This window comes from Colias croceus, chromosome 1 (assembly GCF_905220415.1).
Source record: "Colias croceus chromosome 1, ilColCroc2.1".
Taxonomy (NCBI): domain Eukaryota; kingdom Metazoa; phylum Arthropoda; class Insecta; order Lepidoptera; family Pieridae; genus Colias; species Colias croceus.
In genome coordinates this window covers 7,421,219-7,449,076 of record NC_059537.1, presented here as the reverse complement: position 1 = coordinate 7,449,076, position 27,858 = coordinate 7,421,219, and the positions used below count along the sequence as shown (strand labels likewise).

The 27,858-nt window shown below is 31.9% G+C and overlaps 3 protein-coding genes across 11 annotated transcripts; 2 read left to right on the top strand and 1 right to left on the bottom strand.

The window, feature by feature from the left end:
* Positions 1–47: 47 nt before the first annotated feature.
* On the top strand, positions 48–4,965 carry LOC123696485. Its single transcript, XM_045642673.1, has 2 exons — positions 48–1,317; positions 1,904–4,965. The coding sequence occupies exons 1-2, from the start codon at positions 265–267 to the stop codon at positions 2,171–2,173; spliced, it is 1,323 nt and encodes a 440-aa protein (XP_045498629.1). The 5' UTR covers positions 48–264; the 3' UTR covers positions 2,174–4,965.
* LOC123696432 (sphingomyelin phosphodiesterase) lies at positions 4,962–23,490 on the bottom strand. 8 transcript variants are annotated; one of them, XM_045642630.1, is made up of 13 exons: positions 23,199–23,490; positions 10,193–10,281; positions 9,341–9,819; positions 9,035–9,266; positions 8,795–8,955; positions 8,301–8,473; positions 7,824–8,018; positions 7,398–7,651; positions 7,199–7,308; positions 6,926–7,110; positions 6,555–6,746; positions 5,804–5,856; positions 4,962–5,362 (listed from the first exon to the last, which is right to left on the bottom strand). In XM_045642630.1, the coding sequence occupies exons 2-12, from the start codon at positions 10,257–10,259 to the stop codon at positions 5,835–5,837; spliced, it is 2,070 nt and encodes a 689-aa protein (XP_045498586.1). In that variant the 5' UTR covers positions 10,260–10,281; positions 23,199–23,490; the 3' UTR covers positions 4,962–5,362; positions 5,804–5,834. The 8 variants fall into 8 exon arrangements, with proteins under 8 accessions (XP_045498586.1, XP_045498594.1, XP_045498549.1 ...); XM_045642638.1 differs by having other exon boundaries at positions 6,564–6,746; XM_045642593.1 differs by lacking the exon at positions 5,804–5,856.
* On the top strand, positions 19,385–27,858 carry LOC123696474. 2 transcript variants are annotated; one of them, XM_045642660.1, is made up of 5 exons: positions 19,385–19,506; positions 25,354–26,429; positions 26,565–26,765; positions 26,848–26,967; positions 27,357–27,858. In XM_045642660.1, exons 2-5 carry the CDS (start codon positions 25,388–25,390, stop codon positions 27,584–27,586), a joined length of 1,593 nt encoding a protein of 530 aa, XP_045498616.1. In that variant the 5' UTR covers positions 19,385–19,506; positions 25,354–25,387; the 3' UTR covers positions 27,587–27,858. The 2 variants fall into 2 exon arrangements, with proteins under 2 accessions (XP_045498616.1, XP_045498609.1); XM_045642653.1 differs by lacking the exon at positions 19,385–19,506 and adding an exon at positions 24,156–24,712.

Here is a 27,858-nt window from a genome sequence, read left to right as displayed (position 1 = left end):
GTGGAAATGTTTTTGTTTGTTATTTTATATCTGTGTGACGGAATGGCTTCTATGAAGTTTCTAAAAGTTTAACGTAAAAAGCTTTGATTTAATTTTAAATATTATTTGTTTAATGTTTCTTAATCAATGAAATTATAATAAAAGTAAAATGGTGACCAGAGAATTTAAATACAAGCAGACTTAGAAATAGAATGTGGCATGTATAAAATCAGTTTTTAGCGGGTCTTGTGATTACTGTCTGAAGAATAAAACAAAAGTATAAAAATGAATATCCATTCAGAACTTGCAGAACCTCTAACACCAGGAATTTCATATGAAAATAGCAGCTACTGGAAGAATGAGGATAGCGGTTATCATACTTCGTATACTCCTGGTTCATTAGAATGTTCAGGAGTTTCTTCCGACAGTGTCAACACTGCTTTAATCAATGGAAAGATTTGCTTTAGTGGCTCATACCAAGTGGATTGCTTTAACTTAACACCTGACGTAAATTTATTATCAAACCATAAATATAATTTTTCTTCAAGTATTAGAAACAATGAGTTCAAAGACTCTCCACAAAATCGTAGGGGCATCAAACGAGCTTTTCAAGAAGATTCGGAAAACACTGATATTACTTATTCATCAATTCCTACGCCAACAACTTTAATAGCTGGTGGATTACGGAAACTTAAGTTCAATGATGGCGGTAGAATTAAAACATCTAAGAGTTTGGGCCACACGGATTCTATAAATGATTACTATAATTTTCATAATCAAGCACACACATTTCCTTCTACACCAGTGAAAAAGCTATGTCGAACCAGTTGCAAGCTAAATAGTCCTACAAGTTTGAAGAGACCAGCCAAAAAACTTAATTTTGTAATCCATTCACTATCTTGTGAGAGTCAGGGATTGCAGCAAGTTTCCAAAGTCACAAAACCCAAAGCTGTGAAATCTATCCAATTCAAGCCAGAACAGAAAATTGACATAATAAAGATGTTATATGAAAAAGCCAATGTCACACCACCTCTAATGAAGATCTGTAGTTACCTTTCAAATGAGGATATTTTTAATTTTACTTTAGTAAGTCCCTTGTGGCTAAGAGTATGGGAAGATGTGAGCGAACAGAGTAAACAGTTGGAATACATAAGATTTTTGAAGAGGGCTAGAGAGAATCAAGAAAATAAAGAAGCCACACCTAAAACCAGTGAATCCAATCCAATAAGGCCGTTAATGGAAATACATAATGTCTTAAACAACAATATTATTCCAAAAGCTCATACAATTAGTCCTCCAGGTACTCCTAGAACAATCAAATTTAAAAAATTTACTAAGGTAATTATGATGCATTTATTATAATACTTTACTTAGTCTTCATGCTAGTTATTTTTCTGAAATTCTTCCGTTAAACACAAAATCAAAATTTTATTTATAGCTGTTCTAAAAATTAACAAAATACAAAAAAAAGAAATCAAATTATTTTTTGTCAATTCTGAGTGCAATGGTTATGTATTATCATTGATTAATAATCTTTGATTGAGTAATCTGTTTGTGGCAAATATCGGTGCTGTTTTTGTGCAGCATTTTGCTGAGACTGTATCCATTTGCCTCATTTAATTTTAAGATAAATATTGTATATGTAATGTTTTAGCAATAAATTTATTTTCTTTCTTTTGTTTGAACTTTGATATAGGTACATTTTATCACACTCTATTTTAGTCAGATATGTAAACATGGCTTTAAGTTATAGTACTACTGTCATTCTTTTAAAATCTTTATTAATTTAACTGTGTATAATTTTTTTCCCTATTCTTAAAATGGGTCAACTTGATTTTCTGGCAAACTCATATAAAACTCAAATACTTATAAGATTCTAATAATAGAGAAATCAGTTATATAATTAACTATGTCATATTTGCAGACAGCAGCATTGGACTTACGTAAGCAGCTTTCTTGTGTGAGGTGCCATCAACCAGCTAAGGTGACAGAGGAAAACACGGGTGAAGAATGGGTGGAGTGTACTAGTTCGACATGCTCATATCAATTTTGCAAGTTTTGTAGATGTGATCGTCATCCAGGTAAGAGTTGTTTTCAATATGACCTGGATGGCCCTAGTCCCTCGAAACGAAAGAAGAATACCGGTGCAGTTGGTACAAAGAAAAGTAGAAAGAATCTTAGGAGACTCTTGTGACTTACTATTAAGTTTGAACAATACCAGTGATTTGCTGTTAGTGTCATTGCATTCCATGTCCAAAGATTGATGATTTTTAAAATCATCCTATAAGAGATTAAATAATTTTAACTGTTTTTGGAGAACATAAAGATATCTAGGGTCTGATATTGTGCCATTTATATATAAATATCAAGCATTTACTTTACCTCATTTTAATTATTTTACTAATGTAACATTTTGTAAGGTCCAGGTAAGATTTTATTTGTAATTCAAAATTTATGGAGAAGATTTTTTTTTTTAATTTGGATGACAAAGTGTTAATAGTTTTAACTGAATTCCATAGAATTTTAAATGGATGACAATAAAAGGTATCTGTTAAGTTTTAACAATCTGGAGTTAGAATAATGTGACAGACTGATAGATTTGCCATAAATGGTTTAGTTTGTAGTTTTATATTGTAAATATTTTAGTGATACTAATGTAGTGATGTACAATACTATTTTATTTTTAGACCTTATTTGTAAGATATTTTAGAATATACAGGCCGATTGTGTGAACTATGAATGTACAATATCCTGTGATATTACATCTAAAATTCCATTTGCATTTTTTTTTGGAAAAGCTGGATAAAATGATTGAAGTTAATCTTATTAAGGGATGCTTAATTTTTCTTTTAAAGGTGATTTGAAAAAGCAAGATCCTTTTTTGTTCATTTTAAAGTTGCCTATTATGAGATCTCATGGCATAACAACCTAAATATGAATTAATCAAATGAACAAGGATCTTACTCTTTTAAGTAACCGAAAATTACGTAACGAGAATTTGTCCCAGCAATTCTATTCCAGGCTTTGGCCTCTTTTATTAAGACTGTCCTTTTGCCATTTTTTGATGTTGAACTTTAAACATACTCATTAGACTTAAATTTGCTTCAACTAGTTTTATAACATCACTATAGTAGTTTATTGATTATTATAATTTAGGCTATATATGCTCTCTCTTTCGATTCTCGATATTAATTTTTTATATGTGTACTTTATGTATCTTAAATTTTATTAAAACTAAGGTATAGACACACAGTTATTTCATAAAGCGTCATTGAGCTTTACGAATCATCAGAACATTACATAAAATATTATTTTCTTAATACTCCTTCAATATTTTCTAGTCTTATACATTACAAGCCCTATGTTCGTAACTGTTTCTACAATCGAATAAGCTTTCATTTTGTAGTCGCTAGATAAATAGTTATCGAATATTTAGATAATTTCGTTAATATTAATTGGCATCATCACAGTTTAAACTCAAAAACCCTAATTAAAATAAACAATTACATTAATGAGTTTTTTGATAACACTCACAAGGTACTGTGTTACTTATATGGAGTAAAATGAGATCATATCCAAAACTTGTTCTTGTTTTTTAAAGAATAAAGATATACCAACATTATGTATCTCGTGTTGTGAAATAATTAACGATGTTGCCATTATACGATGAAGCAAAATCGAATTGGTGTCGCGTTGTACCGTTAAGAAGGTCCCTTTCTTGCTTGAATTGAAACGCGCGTAACGGTTTTCAATACCAGTGTAGAAAATGCCTAGGTTCGCCATTACCAGTTTTATTGGTAATATTAGTTTTTTTATTAAATTATTTTTTAACGAATGTATCAAACATTTGCCTCAATAATGACCTCAATGTTTTAAATACAATCTGTTTGATTAGTATGCTTAAACTGGTTTTAGGAAAAGGCCTTCATAAGCTCTCACAAGTTGTAGGTATGTCTATTAATAACTGCCACCAGCACTCACTTTAATGAAGGCATTCCAGAACTTTTTGGAGCTGCTGTATAGTATTAAGTATTTTTCGTAAATATAAAAGACAATTTTAGACATTAGATAGGTCTATAAATGTTTGGCACATCTTTAACATGTCCACAATATTCAGATTTTAAATGACATGATGAAATTTCTATTGAAAAAAAAATAGAATTAAATTAAAAGACATATTGAGCTCAATAATTGAACTTCTACAAGGAACTGAATTGTACCGTTTTGTATTTTTATAAATTATTTAAGTGTTAATGTAACAGTGCCCTGCTGATATCGGTGGGTTTCTCTTAGTAGGATAAAAGGTGTAATGAGCTTTAAAGGGATGTTCTACTAATATACAACATTCTGTCAATAAGCTTTTGTGTACATTGCAGGTAGGTAAAAAATCGCAAGAGAAAAAAATAGCAATAAAAATATTTTGTATTTCTTTATCCATAGACTTTCCAAAGATAATATTTTATAAATCATAGTGCAGCTTACACCTGATCTGTTATGTTACTTTAAATTATTTACATACTTTAAGGTTAATTGACATTTATTTGGAGAGCATAGCGCACTGATTACGCACATAAAAAATCTGTAATGAAGTTACATATTTTTTACAAATCAATCAACCAAATACATGTTAAATAATCTTGAAAGTGTTATTGAAACGGTATCCCGAAATATTAATATTTATAATTAATTTTTGCCTGACAATTACGCGTTAATTTATGTAGTGATATGTTTTATTTATTTGTAAATAAACATTTTATTTTAATGGTTAAACAAAAGCAAATAATTTGATTGTTCAATGTGGAATACAATTTAATTTAATGAATCTTGTATTATTTTAAGTTTCTTGTGTCAATTGCTAAATTCAAACAGTTCGAAAGAATTTGTTGGAATTAGTTTTTTATTATTTTTTCATGTAAATAGTGTTTTAATGTGTTAATTGTATGGAATGCTTGAGAAGCTCTCTTTATAATAAAAGTCACAAAGTAATTTCATTGTTTTATTGTCAGCACCCAGGCGATGTAATTTAATTTAAATAAAAATCAATTTTAAATATATAAAAAGTATAATTACAACATTTACAGACGATATTTACAAGAAAGGTCTTAACATTACAATAATTTAAAATCTAAAGTTAACCACCGACTTGAATGTGTTATATGAGATGTTTTAATAAATTCTAAAACGTGGAATAGTGAATATTGCTGTACATATTACAAATAATGGGCTTGATGAGAATACTTGTTGACGAACTGATCTATCGGGAGCAATAAAACCAAATCCAGCGGTGATAACTGATTAGTTAGGTCCTGTTTGTTAGCCGAGTCCCATCACAAACTTTGGTATTTGATAAGCCACTTGCGGTATTTGCATCAACATTGACATCCTGAAATACAAGGTCGTTCACATTGGATTATTTGGGCAAAGGAAACAGATAAGCGCCCTACATTTATTTACAAAACATTTATTTTATTTTAATTATAATTATTATATAAGTCGCGATAAGAGTGTATAATCCAAAAATTGGATTGAATAGCTAAATTATGTGTGAAAAAATATTTAATTATGTACTCTGGAAATACAAAAAAAAAAATAGTAGGTAGTACATATTATATAAGTACATTATAACTCAATCAGAATTAATAGTTTTCCTAGCCATACCAACGATAAATAGCTATTTAGCTGTATACAGTGTGTAACTAGTCTATGCAACAAGCATTTCTTATACGTATCCATCACCTTCACCTGTGCTGTAGTGGATGGCGTGATCTTAAACATTAGAGATTATTTTTTTTATAATTATTGTGTAAGAACCTGATTCACCAACCTGGCATGCAGCACCTAAAAGACCCATCACCCTAGACTTGCTGTACACTTGGGCTGTGAGATATAAAATTTGATTAGCGGATTTTATAGGGATACGTTTTAGTTTGAGAAAGTAAGATTTTATGCTAATTGTCATTTTACGGAAGTTTAAACAGTGGCTAAAAACGAAGGCATTTATTTGATTTCACTTTAAATTGTACCAGGTAGGTTCTAAATGAGAAGACCATAAATCCCAATATTATTGTTTTGGGTTTCTCTTTTAATAATTTGTTATGGGGTTCTCATTTAAATTTTGTAACTCAATAACTACCTTGTTCAAAGTGACATAAATATCTCCATATATAATTCTCACAATTTTAGTAACCATACTCTTATATATATTTCCACCGATTCTCATGAAATTTGTGTTCTTATTGGGTAGATCTGACAATCGGCCATCATCTATTCTTCATACCACTAAATGATAAGAGTTTAAGCTAGAACAACGTTTGCCGAGACAGCTAGTAATTTATATATTTATCTTACTTTACTAAATCCTTATGTAATTGGGATTAAAACGGCTTCCTCAGAACTTGCGTAATTGGGTGTTAATCTTGTTGATCTGATTTCAATTAATAAGGATACCAAGCGGCTTATTTACAGCATTTTGCGTGTTGTATTATAACTTGCATCTATTCTAAGTGCATAATATGTACAGGGCGATAAAAAGCAACGTGATAAAAGCGAATGAGTCGAGGTGCGTAACAACTCACGAGACAGACAGGCCATTGTAAAACCAGGCGCGCCAGCTCTGTGGGGTTGGTGAAGCGCCGTCGATCCGGGCTTCTATGTTCACGCAAAGCGCGCGACGGTCATGTGACCTGCCGGAGCGCGCGTCGCATATTAAACGCTTTCGACATTCTCCATCGCATATGCCACGTCGTGGACTGTTCTTCCAATAGTGCCTGGAATATTATTTATTCAATAAGTGATATTTTATTAATTACTCAATGTTAGATATGAGATCGTCGACATGTCGCCCTTGACTGCTAAAATTATTAACTTTATGAGTGAAGCTGCTATATAAAGTTACTTTATCTTACGTATTATTTATATTGTTAATGAATAGGTGTAATTTAATTACTTGTGGTATAAGTTAAATAGATCTTCTTTCGCAGTCATGTCGTCGATGAATTTGTCCCAGTCTTGCGGTCTCAGAGACGGCATCATGTAGGCCGACCGTGCGGAGTACAGTTTGTACCAAATGGGATAACCAAACAAATTAGCTTCTTTTAGATTCATTATCCACGTTTCATGGTCCACCACTAGCTGTAAATAAATATTAGAATTTTAGTATTTTTTTCCTATTAAAAAAGTAATTCATTCGATTAGGTAATTTCACTTCAAGTATTTTTACCCTGGTTGTAGCATCGTGGTCTCCATCAACATAGTATATTCGATATCCTAGATTTAAATCATAATATGGTGACACCGATGGACCTACATACGCAATACTAGTAGCTCTTCCTAAAATTAAAAAGAAAGAGTAGGTATAAATAAATGCCGTAACATCGCAACTTTCGAATTTCTAATATAGTGAAATTTAAAGCTCTTACCTAAGTCATTAGGATCATAAAATACTTCAAATTCATCAAAATGTGTATGTCCAAAGAACTGTGCGGTTATTGTTGCCTCATATCTATTGATGATTGCGTAATAATTTCGACTCCATACTTTCAAACAATCTGAATGGCCAGGAGGAATATGACCAATGATATGAACTTTTTCGCCACTGAATTCAGCTGACTGAAGTTCGTAAATTAGCCATTGGAGTTCAGTTGCAGGATCGGTACTGTTTAGTAAAAGCCACCTAAAAAGGGATTCGTTTTGTTTAATATGTATTTATTGCACCTATATGATGTGAGTAGCATCAAATTAATAGATAGCATAGGAATTTCGAAAACTACGTCGCGTCGGTGTATTCGCTAGCGATAAATATTTTTTGTCGCTGCTTTACGATGACTAATAAAAAACATTCATACCAGTTTTTATTGTTGCAATAATTCATGTTCAGCGAAATGATGCGGAAGCCTGGTCGAACAAGCACAGAGTAGAAAGCACCGCGGCGGACGGTGTGCGATACTCCAGCTGGTAGCCAGCGACGCCACTGCGCATCCAATTCATTGTACAGCCACGCTATGTTTGATTCTGGTGACGATATATATGGAGGCGGGAAACTGAAATTTTATAGAATAAAATAAGTCGCAAATCACAAAAACGGCCAATTTATAAAATATAGGTATTCCGTATTCCGTATTAGGAATAATATTTAGTATTCAAGGTGTTTACGAACAAATCTCTCCTATTAGGATCAGTTTGAAATTTTTTTTCTCCTTTAAAAAGGACATATTCGCTAATTTATAAAAAAAGTAGAAAGCTTCCATTTTAAAGAGCATCTGCGATCAATGTATTCTTTATTAAGTACCTAGTTAAAATTAAAGACTGTAGATATGAATTACCTGTTAACTGGCGATGATTCGTGATTACCAAGAGCAGGGAATATTGGAACACCCGGGAACATATCTGACATCTGGGCCACCGTCTCTTGAAGTACCTTCAGGTTTTCTTCTTTAGTTTGATTCCAAACATCGTGGGGTGGCAAATCTCCAGTCCATAAAATATAATCTATGTCCTGAAATTTATACAATAGATGAATGAATTATATAATATATCTATCACAGAATTTTGAAAATATTTCATCTGGTTGTTATCAGACCACCATCGATTCTTTATAATTTTAAAGAATCGATGAAGTTCTAAAAAACAGACAATTTTAAAACACTTACAAATGTTTTGGGATTCGTGTTCAAATAACTTGAAGAATAATAGCAATATATCACTGCAGGGTTTTTACCTCCTCCATTATTCATGACTGTGAATAATGCGGTATGAATGTAAGTAATCAAGCAAAAATCGTAAATTACGTACGATGAAGTTGTAGACTTATACTTACGGTATGCGTATCCGCTATATGTTTCAACATATGATCGATAGTGCGTTTCGGAGTGTCGCATTTGCGGTAGTCTCCCCACCGACCCGCACCACCACCAGGAGTCAGGGCTGGCCCACTTGATGCTCTACAGCAAAGAGGCTCATTGCATTCTGCGTTAGAACCTGAAGAAATACCAAAAAAGTAAATAGACGTGCTTTACTAGCAGTTGAACATTTATCTGACCATCAAAATATGACATACCTTCAGCGTAATATGGGTCAAAATGTGTGTCAGATATTTGAAGAACTTTGAACGTCGGGGCTTTATCAATAGGCGCTTCAAGTTCAGGTTTAGCTGGCTTCGGTACCGGTGGGAACGCGACCTCCCACTCGTGATATGGATTATAAACATCGCCACATGCGTCGCCTATTACAAAACTGCATATTTCATCTGGACCATATGTTATGCGTTTTAAAACATAGATAACTTCGCTCTGAAACAAAAATTAAAAAGACTCAATTTATAAAATCTGAGGCTATTTTGATAAAAATAAATATTAATACATACCCCAAATAATCTTGTTATTCCTTCGCAGACTCTAGCAGACTGTATATTTAAGGAAACACAGAACTGATATATCATTTTGTTAATTTCTTCTTTACTTTTACCCAGCCTCATGTAATGTTGAAGTAATCCCGCGCCGGCTTTACAAGCCGTACACGAAACTTTAGACATTACTGAATGCTCTACCTCGTAATAAACTTGTTTCAAGTTAAGTAGTTTAAGGGCCTTATCCACGAAGAGAGGCAAATTGCTGCTTTTATCACTGTCCCAAAGGAGGCGGGAATAATTTCGTTTAAGGGCAGCCATGTGAGCTATAAGTTCCGTTTCATTGGCGGTTGGTGGAAGTTTATGAGTAAAGTTGGACGGCATAAACACAGCTTCGTCATGCCGCGGGCTCTCCATCCAGTCCCATGTGTCCATTGGCTGATTCCATTTTATAACCGGCTTAATGTTTCTGCCTGTTTTGAAAAATAATGGATTACCTGTTTGTAAAAATAAATAACCACATATAAGTTAAAAGAGTTGCAATTATTATATGTGTTGATAATGTATGTGTTTGTAATGTGGGAAAGGTCTCGTGTAGGTTATTCACATCCCAACGGATATTACCGATTAGGTTTGATTCGAATTAGAGTGGGAAGGCAATTAATTAATAAGGAAAATGTCTAAATTTACAAACAGTGCACTTTTCTCTATTTAATAATTAGACACTAGTTTTTGAAAATTAGTACATATTAATGTTATAGGATATTAATTAACCATTTATTACGTTCACAGTCTTTTATATTGTTTCATATTATGTTTTATAATGCTTTACCGGCTAGTTTACCATAATATATAAGCTCGTAGACTAACCTGATACTAAAATAGTTGTGAGGCTGAGGATCATCAATTGAAGAAGCCATGGTATCTTTTTAACCATGACTAAGAACCGAGGGGGAAAACTGAAAAGAAATTATAATATTGTTAAATAAAAACATAATCAAATACATAAACAAAAACAATCATATAGCATCAATATCCCTCAACATTAGGTAATAGGAGTATTTTTGTTTTCAATCCTTGGTTTGCGACAAAATAATGAACCACATTAAATCCATAAACTGTTTTATAAATTGCTATGTGCACGTGCTACAATAGAAGAAATATATTTAAAACAAACAAAGACATTGATTTTATCTAATAAATATTATATTACCATAGTAAACATGAAGGATAAGAAAAAAATTATCATAATAATAAATAATCTTACGGAACTTTCCTTAATAAATAAAATAAATAAAATAAATAAATAAATATTATAGGACATTATTACACAAATCGACCTAGTCCCACAGTAAGCTCAATTAAGGCTTGTGTTGTGGGTACTAGGCGACGATAAATATAATATTTAATAAATACATATATAGATAATGACACCCAGACCCAAGAACAAATAATTGAGTTCATCACACAAATATTTGCCCTGACCGGGGATCGAACCCGGGACCGTCGGCTCAGTAGGCAGTTACTTTACCACTGCGCCAACCGCGTCGTCGTAGTAATAATACGTAGTAATAATACGGAAACTCGGACTTGACCGGTTTTATTTGTCTTCCCTTTGATTGCGCAATACGAGACCATACTAGACCAACATGTGCTTACCCGTCGTTTAATTTATACATATAATAATATCATTAATATCCAGCATCCGTAATAAATGTCTCGTAAAAAGCTCCTTTGTCACACAATTATTGGTTATATTATTTTGTAAGTAGAAATTTTTAGTGAAAGTAGGTCAACGGATTATATCATAAAAGTTGTAGGTAATTTTATACCATTACATATTATGGAAGGTCTGTTTCGTATCAAAAACATTAATTAAAAAAAGATCATGCAATGTTTGGAAAGCATTGATTTAAGGAAATAACGATTTGAAATTTAAATATGTATGTATTCTTAATTATTATGTGAGAATAACGTAACATGATACACGTTAACCTGATTTTAACATTTCAAAGTTTTTTAGGTGTTGCTAAAAAACGGTATCTATTAGATGAGATGCGCATATTTTCGCCCTCATGATTTCAAAACAAAATTCAATAAATTTAGGACAAGCCCGCATATCGTTTCGTATGGTTTTTTATGGTAATAAATAAAGGTAAAAAATAAATAAATAAAATAATATTTATTATATTAGCCATCACATAGCATATCACCTAAGCTACATACAAAATTTGGTACCTAATTAATAAGTTTAGAACATTGATTATTATTTTCGGTAACATTAGACTAAATAATAATAGGTACAAACAAAAGATAAGGTAACTAAGTAGGTTTCAATAATTTCTACGGCTTGTGTTTTTCACGTTTTCTAAAGTTCTAAACTCCTAATCAGGGAGCACTATGACGGGTTTTCTCTTTATAATTTTGCCATACAGGCTGTAGGACACTAGCACTAGATAAATGAGATTTGGAAGCAAGATGTTTTTAAGAATCGCTCCGAAACGTGAACCTATCCAATAAGGAAAAAATAACTCTACATTATCTTTTCTCAGTCATCATGTTTTTTTTCGGGATCAGTACCAAATGAATCTAGAAATAAGCGAAAACGCACGCATATTTTGGCAGATTATATTTTTCCCAACTTGATGAAAGAAAAAATGTCTGAACGAAATAGGTACGGTTCGCAAGAATCTTAATTTCAATCATTTCTTTTCAATTTATCTATACATATAATAAATCTGTAGAAGGGTCAATTCTGTACATTGAAAATATTGAAAAAATAACCAGCAGGGGGTGTTACTGGATCGATACCAAACCCAAATATGTGATTAAAAAAATTTTTGTCTGTCTGTCTGTCTGTATGTGAAGACATCACGTGAAAACTACCGGTTCGATTTCGATGAAACTTGGTATAATTATACCTTATTATCCTGGGCGTAAAATAGGATACTTTTTATCCTGGAAAAATACGTAGAAAAAAAATTAATCTCAATTTTTCAGTTATCCATAGACGTTGTTCTGTAGTAGGTACCGCGAACACACGTTGCGTATTATTATAGACCTAGCCGTATTTGGGTCCAATATATATTTTTAAGATGTCATTGTCCGAGTTACTCAAAATGGAGAAATAAACCATCCACGCAAAGACCGACATCCGCGCGGACGGAGTCGCGGGCGGAAGCTAGTAATAAATAAAAGTGTGGTTATTTATTCCCTCCAAATGTTTCATCGGGGTTCGTGGTGGCAGGTATGATATACGCGCTTAATCAATGATAGTATCATCATTATCAGGCCATATTTGTCCACTGCTGGACATAGGCCTCAGTCATGATAGTAGGGTAACTTAATAATTTCCGAAAGGTTGCGTCTCAAGCTGCTCCCGATCCCCTACCTCCATACATCACTACAGATTTCTACGAGCAACGCAGATGCGGCCGCTCTGGATTAATCACGTAACAGTTGGGTATTTTTGTAAATGATATGAGTCAGCATTACAAGGCACAAGTACACGGACGTGGAGGTCGCCACTTTCTCCTCGCTTCATTGACTTTGCTGGAAAGAAAGTGACGACGGTATCGCACACGTTTTGCACTGAAGCGCATACAATAACTTATTTACAAGTTGATATTGCGACATTTTTAGGTGACAATAACTTATAAACTTTCGTCTATGGAATAAAATCAGTTATTGATTATATTTATTTTCGAAAATTGATTTGATTTGCACAAAAAACTTCTTGACCATCATGCAAGAAATTCACGCACGCGGCACGCCACTCCAAAAAATGGTAGCTGACCGTTTTTAACAAAAAAAGGAGGATGTTATCAATTCGGTCGGTATGTTTTTTTTTTGTTGTAACGATTTGAAGTTATTGTTATGTTTACAGAGCCTGTGTAGATCGCGATTATTGAACTGATGATCAACATGATTCATGTCAATAACTTTATAATAATCCACGGCGATATACATGGATATATACACGTAAGCGATACGGATTGCGGTAACGGAATGTTCTTAGTGAATAGTGAATATATATTATATAGAATGATACATAATGTAAATTGCCTCCGCACAATATGTTAGTGTTTCTTTTTTTTGTTGAATTTTTTTTCAATAATTTATTTTTTAAGTACTTACTTTCACAAAAGTAAAAAATAACATTTTTTATAACTCTTTCACCTAATACACAGTCCATTTATGCGTTATTAAGTTTATATTTTTAGTACTTACTTCCGTTCATAAAATTCTTATTAAAAAAAATAGAAAAGTCTAATTCCAATGACGACTTTAATTTATGCATATAATATAAGCAGATTATTTATTTCACTAAAAGCAATTGACACTAAAAGTGTTTTATTAAGTGGAATATTACTACTTATTATGACTAAATATCAATGAATTGTGGTAATACTAGATGAAAAATTTAATGAATTATGGTGAGTCTAGATGAGAAGTTCATAATAACCGAGCTATAAAATACAAATAAAATATTTATTATCTACGTTGATTTAAAAAAGTTATCTATTAATATATGGGTTGGAGCCAAATAATGAATTTCAGCGTTTGAATAAACTTTCGTGAAAACGCAATAGATTGCATCGATAGGATACGAGTGCCGAGAACAGTTATGCACGGATACAACTATTGTTAGCAGCCATTAGCGGCACATACCTACATTGTTTTTTCTAATCTCACCGTTTTAACTCTCGTTTCCTCGTATGCGTAACATTATAGTGACGCTCATTGGAATTAACTGTATATCATTATTATGTTACTAATGTCGTGTTGTCCATTTATTCCTATTCATATTTAATATTTTAAATCAAAACTCGGAAATTTATAATACATATTGCAAAATATTGCTTTCATTAATTCAGTAAATTATCCAGGTATTAGACAACAATAACATAATTATTTCTCCTTGTTAGAAATAAAAACTAACTGTTCATGTAAATAACCTATTAACTGTAGTCTCGTTAAAGAGACTGTAAGTCTCGTCTTTAATTAGTTTGGGTGTGATAAAAATTTATTTTAGAAACGTTTTCATTATTATTCTATATCCCTTACCTTACACTATAAGTACCTAAGTATTATATTTTATACATATAATATTATGTATTTAAAAGTACATAGGTAGTTAGTTATGAATTTAGTAATCCTAACTTTCATTGGGCAGGCTGCCAAGCCAGTATTTTCATCTCATCCACTTTCACTTCTCTTTTCTAATAGGTATTTATCCTTACCGGATCGTATGGCGATAATGTTCAAAACCCAAAGGGTTAAGGGTGTGATTTGATTTTAAACCATGTTATTTAATAATTAAAATAAAAGGTTATAAGAGTGAAAGTCAAATTTATAATTATTAAAGTTATCATAGGTACCTAAACTACAGTAGTTGTTTAAACAGCAAAACAATATATCGATATTGTAATCGAATGTTTTTAAACTATAACAACAAATCTAAACAAAAAATTGGTCAAAGACTTTACTTAATTCAATTTTCGCTTATTAGTTTAGAACAAATTATGTACCTACAAGCGAAAAAGACATTTACAGAAGGTTTATTTTTAATGTAATTACTCGCCTGCTTTCTAGATCACACTTCCTCCGCTTGTTTAGATTTCTAGTTATAGACTGACTATAAACAAGTTTGAAACTGAATTGCCTAAAACAAGAGTGAAATGCCAGAAGGCTTTTTATTTTAAATCGAAGTGACTCACTTATATACCTAACTGTAATATAATTCCTATAACAACTAGGTACCTTATACGAGGTTCAAAAAAAAAAATAAAGAAAGAGATTTAGCTATTCTGTATTAATACCATAATCAATAACAATTGAATAATGATTCAATTGTTATATCATTATTTTATAAGCAACCGATAAAACAAGGGCATCGAATTATAAAGTACTTTTACAAAGTGCTTGTTGATAAATTTTTGTTTACATAACTATTTTACTTTTATCAATTTATATAGATGGTAACTACCTAGTTATGTTTACCTAAGTGCAATATAAATTATAAACAGAGGCTTAGTTTAAAAATTCCATTTATCCCTACAAAAATAGACATATTGCGATGTAACTATGTATTATTGCAATATATAAACAAGATACACAAAGAGATGCAAATTAATAAAATGCGAAATGATAGGATCATTTTAAACATATAATTGCAATGGGACAGATAATTTTATAATACTACACTAGCAGTAAGTAACGTATACAGGATAACTAATTTACATTATTTTCTTTCATTGGGAAATAAAAACCATATTTACCTACATATACTGATATACTCAATAGAAATACTTATGATTTTTAAATTTTACATAGTATCTACATCAAAAATAATTACTTAATACGCAAATGACGATTGTATAAAAGACCCTTCCTACCTTGCAAAATAGGAAGCTTTCCGCAATACCCATACACGATATACCTACTTTGCGTCATCAAAGTTGTCGCATACATTTAAAAGTATTCTGTTGTTTACTATAACAAAGTAATAAAAATTAATTATCGCAGATCCAGAATCGTATAGGACGAGTATCAATATAAAAGTCAGCGAAAAAACACCATCTAGGAGGGCAAGTAGGAGGATCTAAAATTTCATAAAGGATACTTTACATGAACCATGGTTAAACTAATAATTTTTGTAATATTATTAGTTTAACCATTGTCGGTTTATTTATGAAATCACGAAAATTCTAACAAACTTAAAACATGGTACAAAAAATCTATATGCAATATTTACATCTCAATTATCACTTTTGCAAGAAGCTTTCAAGCAGTTACGAGGAAATGTGCAATACAGAAATTAAATAGTAGGTATGTATCTATTGCCTTCTTCTTTTTTTTTCTGGAAACTTTGAATTAAACTAAACTAAAAACAACTTTTTTTTCCATTTATATTACTTTTTATAAATTACTTGTAATAGTTATGAAAAATGCATGACGTTGTGAATTAGGTATCCATATGCCCATATACAGATTCGCGTAAAAATTATTATGGACAATTAAAACAAAATAAATAGTAGTCAGATGCTTATCTTATTTGGATATTTTACACATATCGCTGCAACAAAGACCATTATTTATCCAGGTTCCCTTTGTTCCTGACACATACTTTCGTTTAGTTCATCGAACTCACTTTCTCCATACAACAGATCTCCTATTGTAAACGTATTACACTCTCATCGGAATGCACTTCTATTATATTCGTTAGCAGCTTCCACATGACATGTTTCTAACAACTAACAAGATGCTATACCATTACCCATGCTCCAAAGCCACACCATACGAACTGAACTTTTTTATACTTTTCAATTTTAATGACTATCGCGTAATTACAAATTGGTACTAGTGAATAAAATAAGCATTGTTTTGAATACTTTCACTGGAACATTCATATTTTTTTACTGTATTATTTTTTGTACTGAAGCTATAATATAAAAATATTTTTTGCGAACCCATTTTCATATTATGTTTTGTCGAATCATCAAAAAACGATATAATTTTATAGATCAAATTAAAATCTAGTATATTCGAGTTCTGTATTTATACTCAGATTCAATGAAGATATTATTTTGGTAGCAATTAAAATAAAAAAAAAGATATGTAGTTACTCACATTAAAATTACGTATTTGACCAATAAGTACCTAAAAGCAAAGTAACGTGGAACTCTGTAGACGTTATAACGTAAACTGTTATTGGACGTAATCCTTATCTCAATAAAATTGGTATTTATCTACGCATAACATGTTGGCAGATAGCATGATACCATATTATCAATAAACTATTCATGGGCAACAACTATTGAACTTTACAAACTTAAAATTAATGAAAGCATGCGAATTTGACGTCAATAGAGCAGCTCTACCTTGGCTCTACCATTGCGTTGGGCTCTACTGAACTTTACAACTTTAAATAATTTATAAAATCATGCGAATTTGACGTCAGTAGAGCAGCTCTAGCTTGGCTCTTCCGTTGCGTTGGGCTCTACTGAACTTTACAACTTTAAATAATTTATAAAATCATGCGAATTTGACGTCAGTAGAGCAGCTCTAGCTTGGCTCTTCCGTTGCGTTGGGCTCTACTGAACTTTACAACTTTAAATTTATAAAATCATGCGAATTTGACGTCAGTAGAGCAGCTCTAGCTTGGCTCTACCATTGCGTTGGGCTCTACTGAACTTTACAACTTTAAATAATTTATAAAATCATGCGAATTTGACGTCAGTAGAGCAGCTCTAGCTTGGCTCTTCCGTTGCGTTGGGCTCTACTGAACTTTACAACTTTAAATAATTTATAAAATCATGCGAATTTGACGTCAGTAGAGCAGCTCTAGCTTGGCTCTTCCGTTGCGTTGGGCTCTACTGAACTTTACAACTTTAAATAATTTATAAAATCATGCGAATTTGACGTCAGTAGAGCAGCTCTAGCTTGGCTCTTCCGTTGCGTTGGGCTCTACTGAACTTTACAACTTTAAATTTATAAAAGCATGCGAAGTTGACGTTAATAGAGCGCCTCTACTATAGAAGTATGCAAAGTTTACGTTGATAGAGCGCCTTTATCATATTGGCTATTCTAGAGTAGGTACTATGACGCGGACGATGAAAAGCGAAAATTATTATGTGAAAGGAGAATGCCCATGAAAGTATGGACCACAGTATAGTGTTGCGTCAATGCCAGAGTGGTTTTGGTGGGTTCTTCGATATTACAAAGATTTTTACCAATTGATTTTTTGTGATAAAAACAGGGGTTTTCAAGATATTGAGAAAAATGTGAATTAACCTCAAAACTTAAATAAACCCGATTTAGTTAAGTTTATGTGTGATTTAGGTAGTATTTTATCGTCTGAAGGTTATTTTTCGTTTAACATATTTAATCTATGCGTAGAGCTTATGCTAACAAAGTCTATCTGTTCATTGGCTATAGTGTAGGTAGGCACTAGAAATCTTCCGGGACGGATTTCAAGAAAACCTAAATATATATTTAAAAAATGCCAATAGAGTTTTTATTCGGTTTACATATTGTTGTTGTTGTTTGAATCATTTTTTCACTACATATTCGAAGAAAGAAACAAATAAGAAATAACTGGTTACCTACCAAGCTATGTCATAATAATATTTTTTTATATATATTTATATTATTTTACTTCACTATCTATGTTAAAACAACCTACAGTGTATAAACAATACCTTACAGAGTGATTTTATGTTAATTGATTTATTTGTAATTCAATGAAAACAATAATCGATATTAATACACATTAATACATTTAGCTATTTACCATAGTAAATGTCATAATAGTTACCGCTTGGTTACCGTGGTAACCGGTAATGGATACTAAATCTATGGTAACGGATCTAAACAATTACATGTCTTATTAGATTTTACAAAAAATTCCCTGATCAAAATATATTTTCCGATAGTAAGAAGACCTCTAAATTGCCGAGATTTTTTTAAAAATAGTATTTTTATCTTGATGCATGAGAAAAACCTGTACCAAAAATGTAAACGGTAATGGACACTAAATCTATAATAACGGATCTAAACAATTACATGTCTTATTAGATTTTACAAAACATTCCCTGTTCAAAAAATATTTTCCGATGGTAAGAAGGCCTCTAAATTTCCGAGATTTTTTTTAATAGTATTGTTGTCTTGATGCATGAGAAAAACCAGTACCAAAAATGGGCATTCTCCTTTACATTTGACACGGTAATTGGGTATTTCATACGGAAACAATCAAAAATCATAACCAATTGTATCGACGAACTTTCTGAAAACTTACTCTATAAAAAGTAGTAACAACTTTTAATAAATAAGTAGTCAGTTAATAAATAACTATAATATAGATATCAATTAGAATAGCACGTTGTCGCTCATGAAATTAATAAAATTAATTGAATACGCGGGCATAATGATATCAACCACTTATAATTGGTAAGGTTATTGGTCAGTCCCGGTGCGAAGATTTTTCTCATTTGTTATTCAGAGATCGCGACATACGATATAAGATACCTACTCAAGCTATCTGTCTGAGTCGGTGTCATATTTTAATAGTTTATGTGGAACATCGATAAAGTTACACGCGTATTGATTTGATTGATATAATTTCTATTTAATTCCGAGGTTTGCATCGTACCAATATGAAGGAATATAAACTTTTTGGCAAGGTAAGGTTACCAATTCAAAACACTATAAAAATAAACTTTATAAAACTAAATAGACAATAGTCAATAACATTTCTGATTTCAAGTATTGTAAGATGAAATTAAAACGTGTTTTAATTTGAGATAACGTTTATTAATGAGGCGTTCTAGGCAATTAAAATAATATTTATTAAATCAGGATAATAATTAAAGTGAATTCATATACCTAATAATTAAAATTATTTTATTCTTACCGACTATAGACTGTACTTAGTAGTACAAGCAGCAACTGTGGCAACAACTGTCTAACCTAAACCGAGAGTGACCGATGAGGACTAGGTTTTGTGAATAATAACTAAAAATTTATACAAAAAACGACTTCAATAATTATTAAGATAATTATGGATGTTAATTGCTTATAATTGAATGAGATTATTAGAAAATCAGGCCACTATTGACCTCGACGATCTTGTGTTCACTATGATAAAAAGCGCTAACCTAAATCGTGTTATAATCACAAACAATATAAATTAAAATAGATACAACGTACTATTTAACCTTAAATAACAATTATTGTTCCTAAGTAATCTCATACGTCACTCGAATAATTACGTAGGAGGAGGTTTAGATGGTTCTGAGATCTCTAGTAGTTATTTACAGAAATCATTTCATCGATATGATTTGAAAGCTTTATCAACGCCGAAAAAAATAATGCTGTAAAGCAACGCATTTTTTTAAATTAATTACCTACTGAGTACTGATTAGCTAATTACGATACGTTCGGAAGCATTTATAATTCAGAGTTAACGTCAAATCAATGTTTCCTTATATTGTTATTCTGTTATTGTTCTAGCCTAAAGTACAAAAAGATAACTGATAAGTAAGTAAATAATATTTAGATGAAGGATGTTTTGACTTTGAACCAATTTACGAAACACGCAATTGATAATATTAATTATTGTTCACAATTAATACACTCTGCGTGAGAACAATGTGTGTTTGTTTGCTTGTAGCTTTGTCTTCATAATCATTAATTAATTGGGTACAGTTAGGTATTTCCTATTCATTATATTAAAACGTTTTAAAGGTTTTTACTATATCATCATCGGTACATATGTTTTACTATGAAAATATAGAACATACCCGTTGGCATATTTATACCTTCATATTGTATAAAAAAGTTAATTTTTATAAAAGACCTCTCTAGTTGATGGTAAAATATACGTATACTTGTTTTTTTATAACGCTATTTTTAACTGGCAATACAGCTTTTGACCGTTTTTCTTTCAAAACGTTTCTCACAAGTCACAGTAGGTACCTACCTACAGTGTAGCTATACTGGGCATCGGTACTAGGTGAACATTGTTTAATAAGATAAGAAAATAGATCGAAACTGTTTTTTTTTTGCATTGGCCTGTCTCCGTGTTTCACTTTTTTCGTCAGAATAACTAACACTTTTTATAAGGCCCTAGCTTATTAGGCTTAAGAATAGGTACTCTTAAGCCTAATAAGCTAGGGCTTATTTCATATTTGCTAATTTTGTAACTCTTTGTGTTACTATACCTAAGAATTCCATCTTGGTATCTAATCCCAATAAAAATACGCATATGAGATATTTGATATCGGAAAAAGTATTATATTACTATTTTATAACTGTTTTCTTTCTATATGAATGTGCTACTATTCTTATTTATCACTTGAACTCGAACACGGTTTCCTTTCGCCATTTAATGTGACATAACAGAGAAGTTATTATAGTCACATTTATATGGACCACTGTTGGTTGTTGCGTCTTATGACTGGATCCTTGTCATCAGAGTATTGCGATATGCATATACGATATATTGAGTTGGCTCTTTCGAAATATATTTGAACTACTGGACCTTGCCTTTTTTGCATACATATTGCATAATAGTCGTTTACTGTAGTGTATCTTTAAGCATTTTGATGACTGTTTATATGGCCCAGTTAACTGATAAAACTATACATATCGACTCTCCGAAAAAACATTTTAATTAATTGTGTTAATTTTACGTAGGTAACTAGTGATCGTAAATTATTTCCTTCTTATCATTATATTATACTAGCTACCTATATCAATTATAATTATAAATAACATCAAAGTTCCAGCTTCTGCGTAATAGGTACCTTACTGTTATCGCTAGATATATAGGTAGGTAGTTCTGAATATTATTCACATCCTACGCTATAAGTTAAAAAATATAAATTTAAATATTTTTCATGACTACCTAATTTTACTCGAAAAACTTTAAAATTCACGTGCTTTAGTAGGTATCGTTATAAATTTTATAGATACTTGTTCATACTTTTACTTAAATAGGTAACCTAGGATTTATTTGAAACTTGGCATTTGTGGTTACTATCATGGATATAATAAAAGTAGTTCAAGTGCTCGTGGTTGAACTACACATTGAAAGTCTATCTTTTTGCTTCCGTAAACACACACGTAGCTAACTAGGCATTGTAAAGGTTATTCATTGGTGACTCTTTCAATTGTAAAAGTCTGCCATTATGAGACTAGTTAGATTGTAGATATGTGAGTGATTCCAATACAGATAAATGTAGCGACTAGTGACTACTTACAATTCTAAAGACATCGAAAATCACCGTTAACCTCCTTTAGACAAATAAAGAAAGTAGGCAAGTATGAATACCTACTCAAGGATGGCATAATTTTTAAAACTGACTTAACTATAAATCAGCTGGTATTAGGTTCAAATTCGAATTAATAAGAAAGCTTACCTTTAAATAATGAAAAAAGTATTTGACTATTTAAAAGCCTTTTTAAGAATTCTAAAAAAAAGAAAATTGATACCTATAAGTGTACTTATATCATTGCCTATTTTAAGACAAAAGGAAATTATTTCTAAATATCTAATGTTTGTATTAAGGTAGGTAAATAGGTATATTGTTTGGTAATTGGTACCCCTATAGAAATTGAGATAAATTATATTTGTATGTTCCATTGTACGTAGTCGACCTTGGGAAGATACGCTGCCTTCTTTAATTGATACAATTAATGTTGCGTTACGATGTACCTACAACATTCATGAATCATTACATTATAATTAACTTAAAATTTGTCAAATTATATAATTATACGCTTAGGTAGATACCTAGATACCTTCTAGAAAGAAAGGATAGTTCCGTGATACAAAATATTTAAAAATAATAACTAGGGTGCCTTACAGACCTATTTAACGTTAAGTTTCAAATGGTTAAGAAAAATTGAAAATACGTAGTGGTTACTTTGAATATGAAATATAAAATATAAATATCGTTTGAAGTATTTTATTCATGTTGAAAGCGACGATGACAAATAAAAATACACCAGCCAGCGTGTGAAATTGCTCACGCAACGTTTGTATCTGCAGGAAAAGTTGATTCTCACAGGCTGACCACTGGTCTAGTGCGCGTGTATTTATTATTTACTATTTTAACGTCAGCAAAATGCCACAGATGACCAAAATATAGTCTCGACTTGGTCACTAAATGTCGCATAGTTCAAAAGTGGGGCACCGCACATTACAGTTGATCTGCACACTTTTGTTGACCCACAATTTTGTCATATTTTGAAACGATTGAATTGTTCGTTTCCTCTCAGAGTAAACGACACAAATTGGATGAGCCGCAAATGGACAACAATAATAAAAATAAATTTTAATCTCATCTAATAAATCTGATTATTCTCTTACCTTTGTTATAACGCTGGAAATTAATCAGATCCTCATGAAGTATTACGAAGTTTTATATATTTCTGTATAAAATGGCAAACAATACATTTCACTAATAATTTTTAGAACAAACAGAACTGTCGTATCCACATAATATTTTCGAGAGAAACTACACGGCAAACGTAGTAACGCGCATATAAGCAGCTGTGTGGCAGAACACTAAGTTATCGAAGTTAGCTGAATACGGATAAGCGAAGTGTGAGCGAGCTGCTACAACCGACCGCGGCGCGCGCAGTGAGAGTTGTGCCTTCCTCCGGCTGTGAGCACTGAGCCGCAGCCGGCACCAGTCGCACTACAGCGACGGAGGCCGTGGCTGCATCCGCGAGATGCTGCGTGTTGCACGTGCAACCTTCTGCAGTAGCGTTCGCAGTCCCGCTATCTCTATAGTCATCACAACATTTTAAGCAAAAATGTCCTGTTGCAGTGCGATTAATAGTCCAGTAATATTATACTCGCATAATGTGTAAAACTGAACATACTGAATGATATTAATTATGTGCTTTCATGTTAAATGTTATTTTTTATTCATTCAGAAGTTCACTTTCATTTGAAAATTATGCAAGGGTCTTTTTAATATTCCTTTTGCTATTCATTATAGCAATTATATCATTCATGAATACCGTAGTTTGTAATTTTTAACAAGGCCATTTTGTAGCTTGTGTATTGTATTGTAGAGCTTTGTATAAAAGCTGCAATTAAATGTGTATTAAACCGACAACGCAATCAGTATTTTAACTTTTAATTTAATATTTTGTACCAACTATGATATCTAGATTATACTTAAGAGTGGTCATACATTCCACTTTTAATGACTACCTAGATATTATCGGACTCTTCTTACCACTATGTACCTACAATGCACATACTTTCATTACGAAATTGTAAAAATATATTTAAATGATAAATTAAAAAAATAAATAAAAAACACTGATGGTACGCTTCAATAATTTAAACAGTACACAACAGTAAAACATTTTTTAAAACGTAGCTGATAGAAGGGCTTCTCTTTGGTAATTGAGTGGACATCTCACTTAACGACCTAATTGATCAAATGATCCGATGAAATTGAATCCACCTACAACCAGCCCCAAATAGCATGTGAAGACACGTGCCCCGGCGCCTTATTACGTACTTATGTTAAGTGCAATTGAGGGTGGATTTGGGAACAGATGGTCGTTCAGTTGCATACATAAAAACATGTTACTCTTGGTTGAACACCGCCATATATTGCCAACCCCTTATTACGTCCCTGTTTCACAAACAGTATTATTACATATTCGTCTCTTTCGTTACTTACGGTACTCGTAATTCAGGGTGCTGGAGACCATTCAAAGTTGTTTAGACGTTGTCACTGGCAACGGTAGTCCAATACATGGCACGCGGTTGAATACAACCTTATTCTGTCTTCAAACTTGCTCAAAAGCTTACGTTGTTTTTTTGTGTTGTGGAATTTCAAACTTTATTAACAATATCATGTAAGTGAGTTTATTATACGTTATATAAACTATAATATCAGCAATGTGGCATTTATAATAACAATCTGTTCAATATGTATTTCATACAATGTAGATTATATTAATATCTTATGTTAATGAATTGACCTAGAATCGTTCTTGGATTCAAATGAAAATAACGAAAAATTGTATGGCCTAATACCTAAAACCCAAACACATTTATATTGTAATACTTACATAGATTCTATGTATAATATAATACTTACCTAAGTACTTATTTATTTAAAACATTTCAACATTATGTTTGCAATTATTACATATTAGAAAGAAATTCCATCAGGATTGTTTTTCGTATAAATATGGTTTTATAAAAAAAAATGTACGTAACTAACTACTACCACAGACTAATGATTAGTAGTATTCAACTAAGAAAATGGTTTTGTAAATTGCGGTAAAGTACATATTTCTAATCAGACTATTCAAAAAAAAAATATAAAAATTGTTTACTGTGAAATACCTATCGAATACTAAATTAAATCATGTTGTATCGATACCGTTAAACAATTTAATTTATTTTTTGATTAGTGGTCAACATAGAACTAAAATTAACGAAATTAACGCAAATCTAACATACATCGTTAATCTATTTGTTTTTTTTTCAGATGATGTTACGGAGATGACATTTGATTAATTATAATGATATTATCAAGTAGTTTTAGCCAAGGCAGATGTACTTCTAATTGCGTCGTGGACGATGTTTCCTCAGATTGGAAAACTCTTTACAATTCACAACTTTGGTCAAATAGCGGATTACGAAGAGAAATAATCAATAAACCGTTTATCGATAATAAAGCGATCAAGTGTTGTTACACATGTCGTGGTAAAATAAGGAATTACGAAATAACATCTCCAAGTAATAGCTTTCTACCAGGTAATCATTCTACTCCGAAAGTAAATAATACAAGTAAAGAGAGTGTTAACAGCATACGAGACATAAACGAGATTCAATTACGTTATACATCACAAGATAACGTGTCCGTAGCATCCCAAGAAGGAAATGAGCCAGATATCCGAAGTATACCCTCCATTTCCAGAGAAGTTGATAAAAGTTTTCGCCAAAAATACATTAGCGCCGCATATAATTCTAACGCTGATATAAATATAGAACAACGTAGACTGAGAAAAAGCCTAAAAGGCATCAGATGTATTTTCAGAGTCGCTTTGACTGAAAGTCCGACTAAAAAGCGAACACAAATAAAAGCTTGCTCAATAAGTGTAATGATTGTAGCTATAGTAATGATAAGTTTGGTTTTAGTTAATTTATCGACTCCTAGTTTATTACGTGAGATGAATAAAAATAGTACAATGGTAGTGCCAACAATAAATATAGCCGTAAATGAAACTTCATCAGCCATTGTGAGCATCACGGATCCTCTGCCCACGGATACTATCGATGTAACACAATCGTCTTTAGCAGAAGAATCTTCGGGATCTACTTCAGCTACAATGTTTATTTCAAAGCCTAATCAAACCGTAAGCACAGTTATTGCAAAAATACGTAAAAATATTAAAACTTATCCAAAGATAAAAAATATTCACAGTAATGGAACGAAAGACATAATTAATAGAGATTTATCACAAAAATTTTGTTCGTGCCAAAACAATGAAGTATGTATGTTAGATGAGGATACCGGAACATCTGTTTGTAAAATAGCAGTAGATATTGATGACCCGACAGGTGAGAATGCTTTTTGCACTTTTAATTAAAATAATATTATCTTCTGCTGGCCGTAGTTTGTTACGCGATTGTTATTACAATTAACTAATATTAATTAACAATATTTGTATAATAATTGTTTTTATTATTCATCAGGGTGTGGTGGTCTTTGCGCTTTAGAAACTGAAGCTTGTCAGTTAGTAGACAAAGAAAGAGGAATTCGAGTTTGTCGACTAATAACTTATGAGACTTGTTCTCCTGAAGATTGGCGGTGTCGAAATGGTCTATGTGTACCTTCAAGCGCTCGGTGTGACGGATCTATACAATGTTACGATAGATCAGATGAAAAACAATGTGGTAAATTTTAAAATCATATAAATAACTTAATAAATTGAATTTGGAAAAGCTTAATTTTACAATCTGATATTGTTTTCCTTAGATTGTGATTTGACCAAAGAGTTTCGATGCGGACACTCCTTATCATGTTTTCCAAACAAAAAGATCTGTGATGGCGTTATTGACTGTTGGGATGGGTTCGATGAAGTTAATTGTACAATGGGTAAAGTATTGAAACTACACCTTATTATATAAATTTCAGTTAGGAAGTGTCGATTTCGTGTTTTCATGTATGATATGCTGAATATATTTGAATGAGTTTATTCAATGTACCTACTTGATGAACTTTGAATCTTGATGCTTGAAAATCAAGGTAGTGAATAGTAGCAATAATGATGTAAATTGATAAAAAATTTATGTTAAAAAACTGAAACTATTTTCTAAAAAGTTAATATCTTTAACCACACTGCTTAAATAGCCTCCGTTCAATAAATTCAACCTTTTTAAAGACACAATCCCCATAGTAACTTTAAATATGACTGTTTTTAACACGTTTTTTATTACTGAAGTTTCAATCTCCCGCGACCCAATTAACAATTAAATATTTTGCAGAGTGTCCGGAAGGTCATTCCCCTTGCAATGACGGCCAGTGTATAATGACCACGAGATTCTGCGATGGATTTTCTGATTGTACAGACGGTAGCGACGAGCCTCAAGGTTGTGACAGTGCGTGTGGTACTCACGAGCTGAGGTGTATGAATCGACGATGTGTCCCTCAGCTATCCCAGTGTGATGGTCGAGATGATTGCGGAGATAATACAGACGAGATGCATTGCTCATAATGACATATCCTACTAATATTATAAGGAGGAGGAGGATGAGGATGAGGATGTATGGATGTTTGTTACTCTTTCACGTAAAACTACTGAACCGATTACAATGAAATTTAGCACACATATAGAGGGTAACTTGGATTAACACATAGGATAGTTTTTATCCCGGAAATCCCACGGGAACGGGAACAATGCGGGTTTTCCTTTGCAAACGCGGGCGAAGCCGCGGGCGGAAATCTAGTTATACCATACTGATATTAAATACACCTATTTCAAGCACT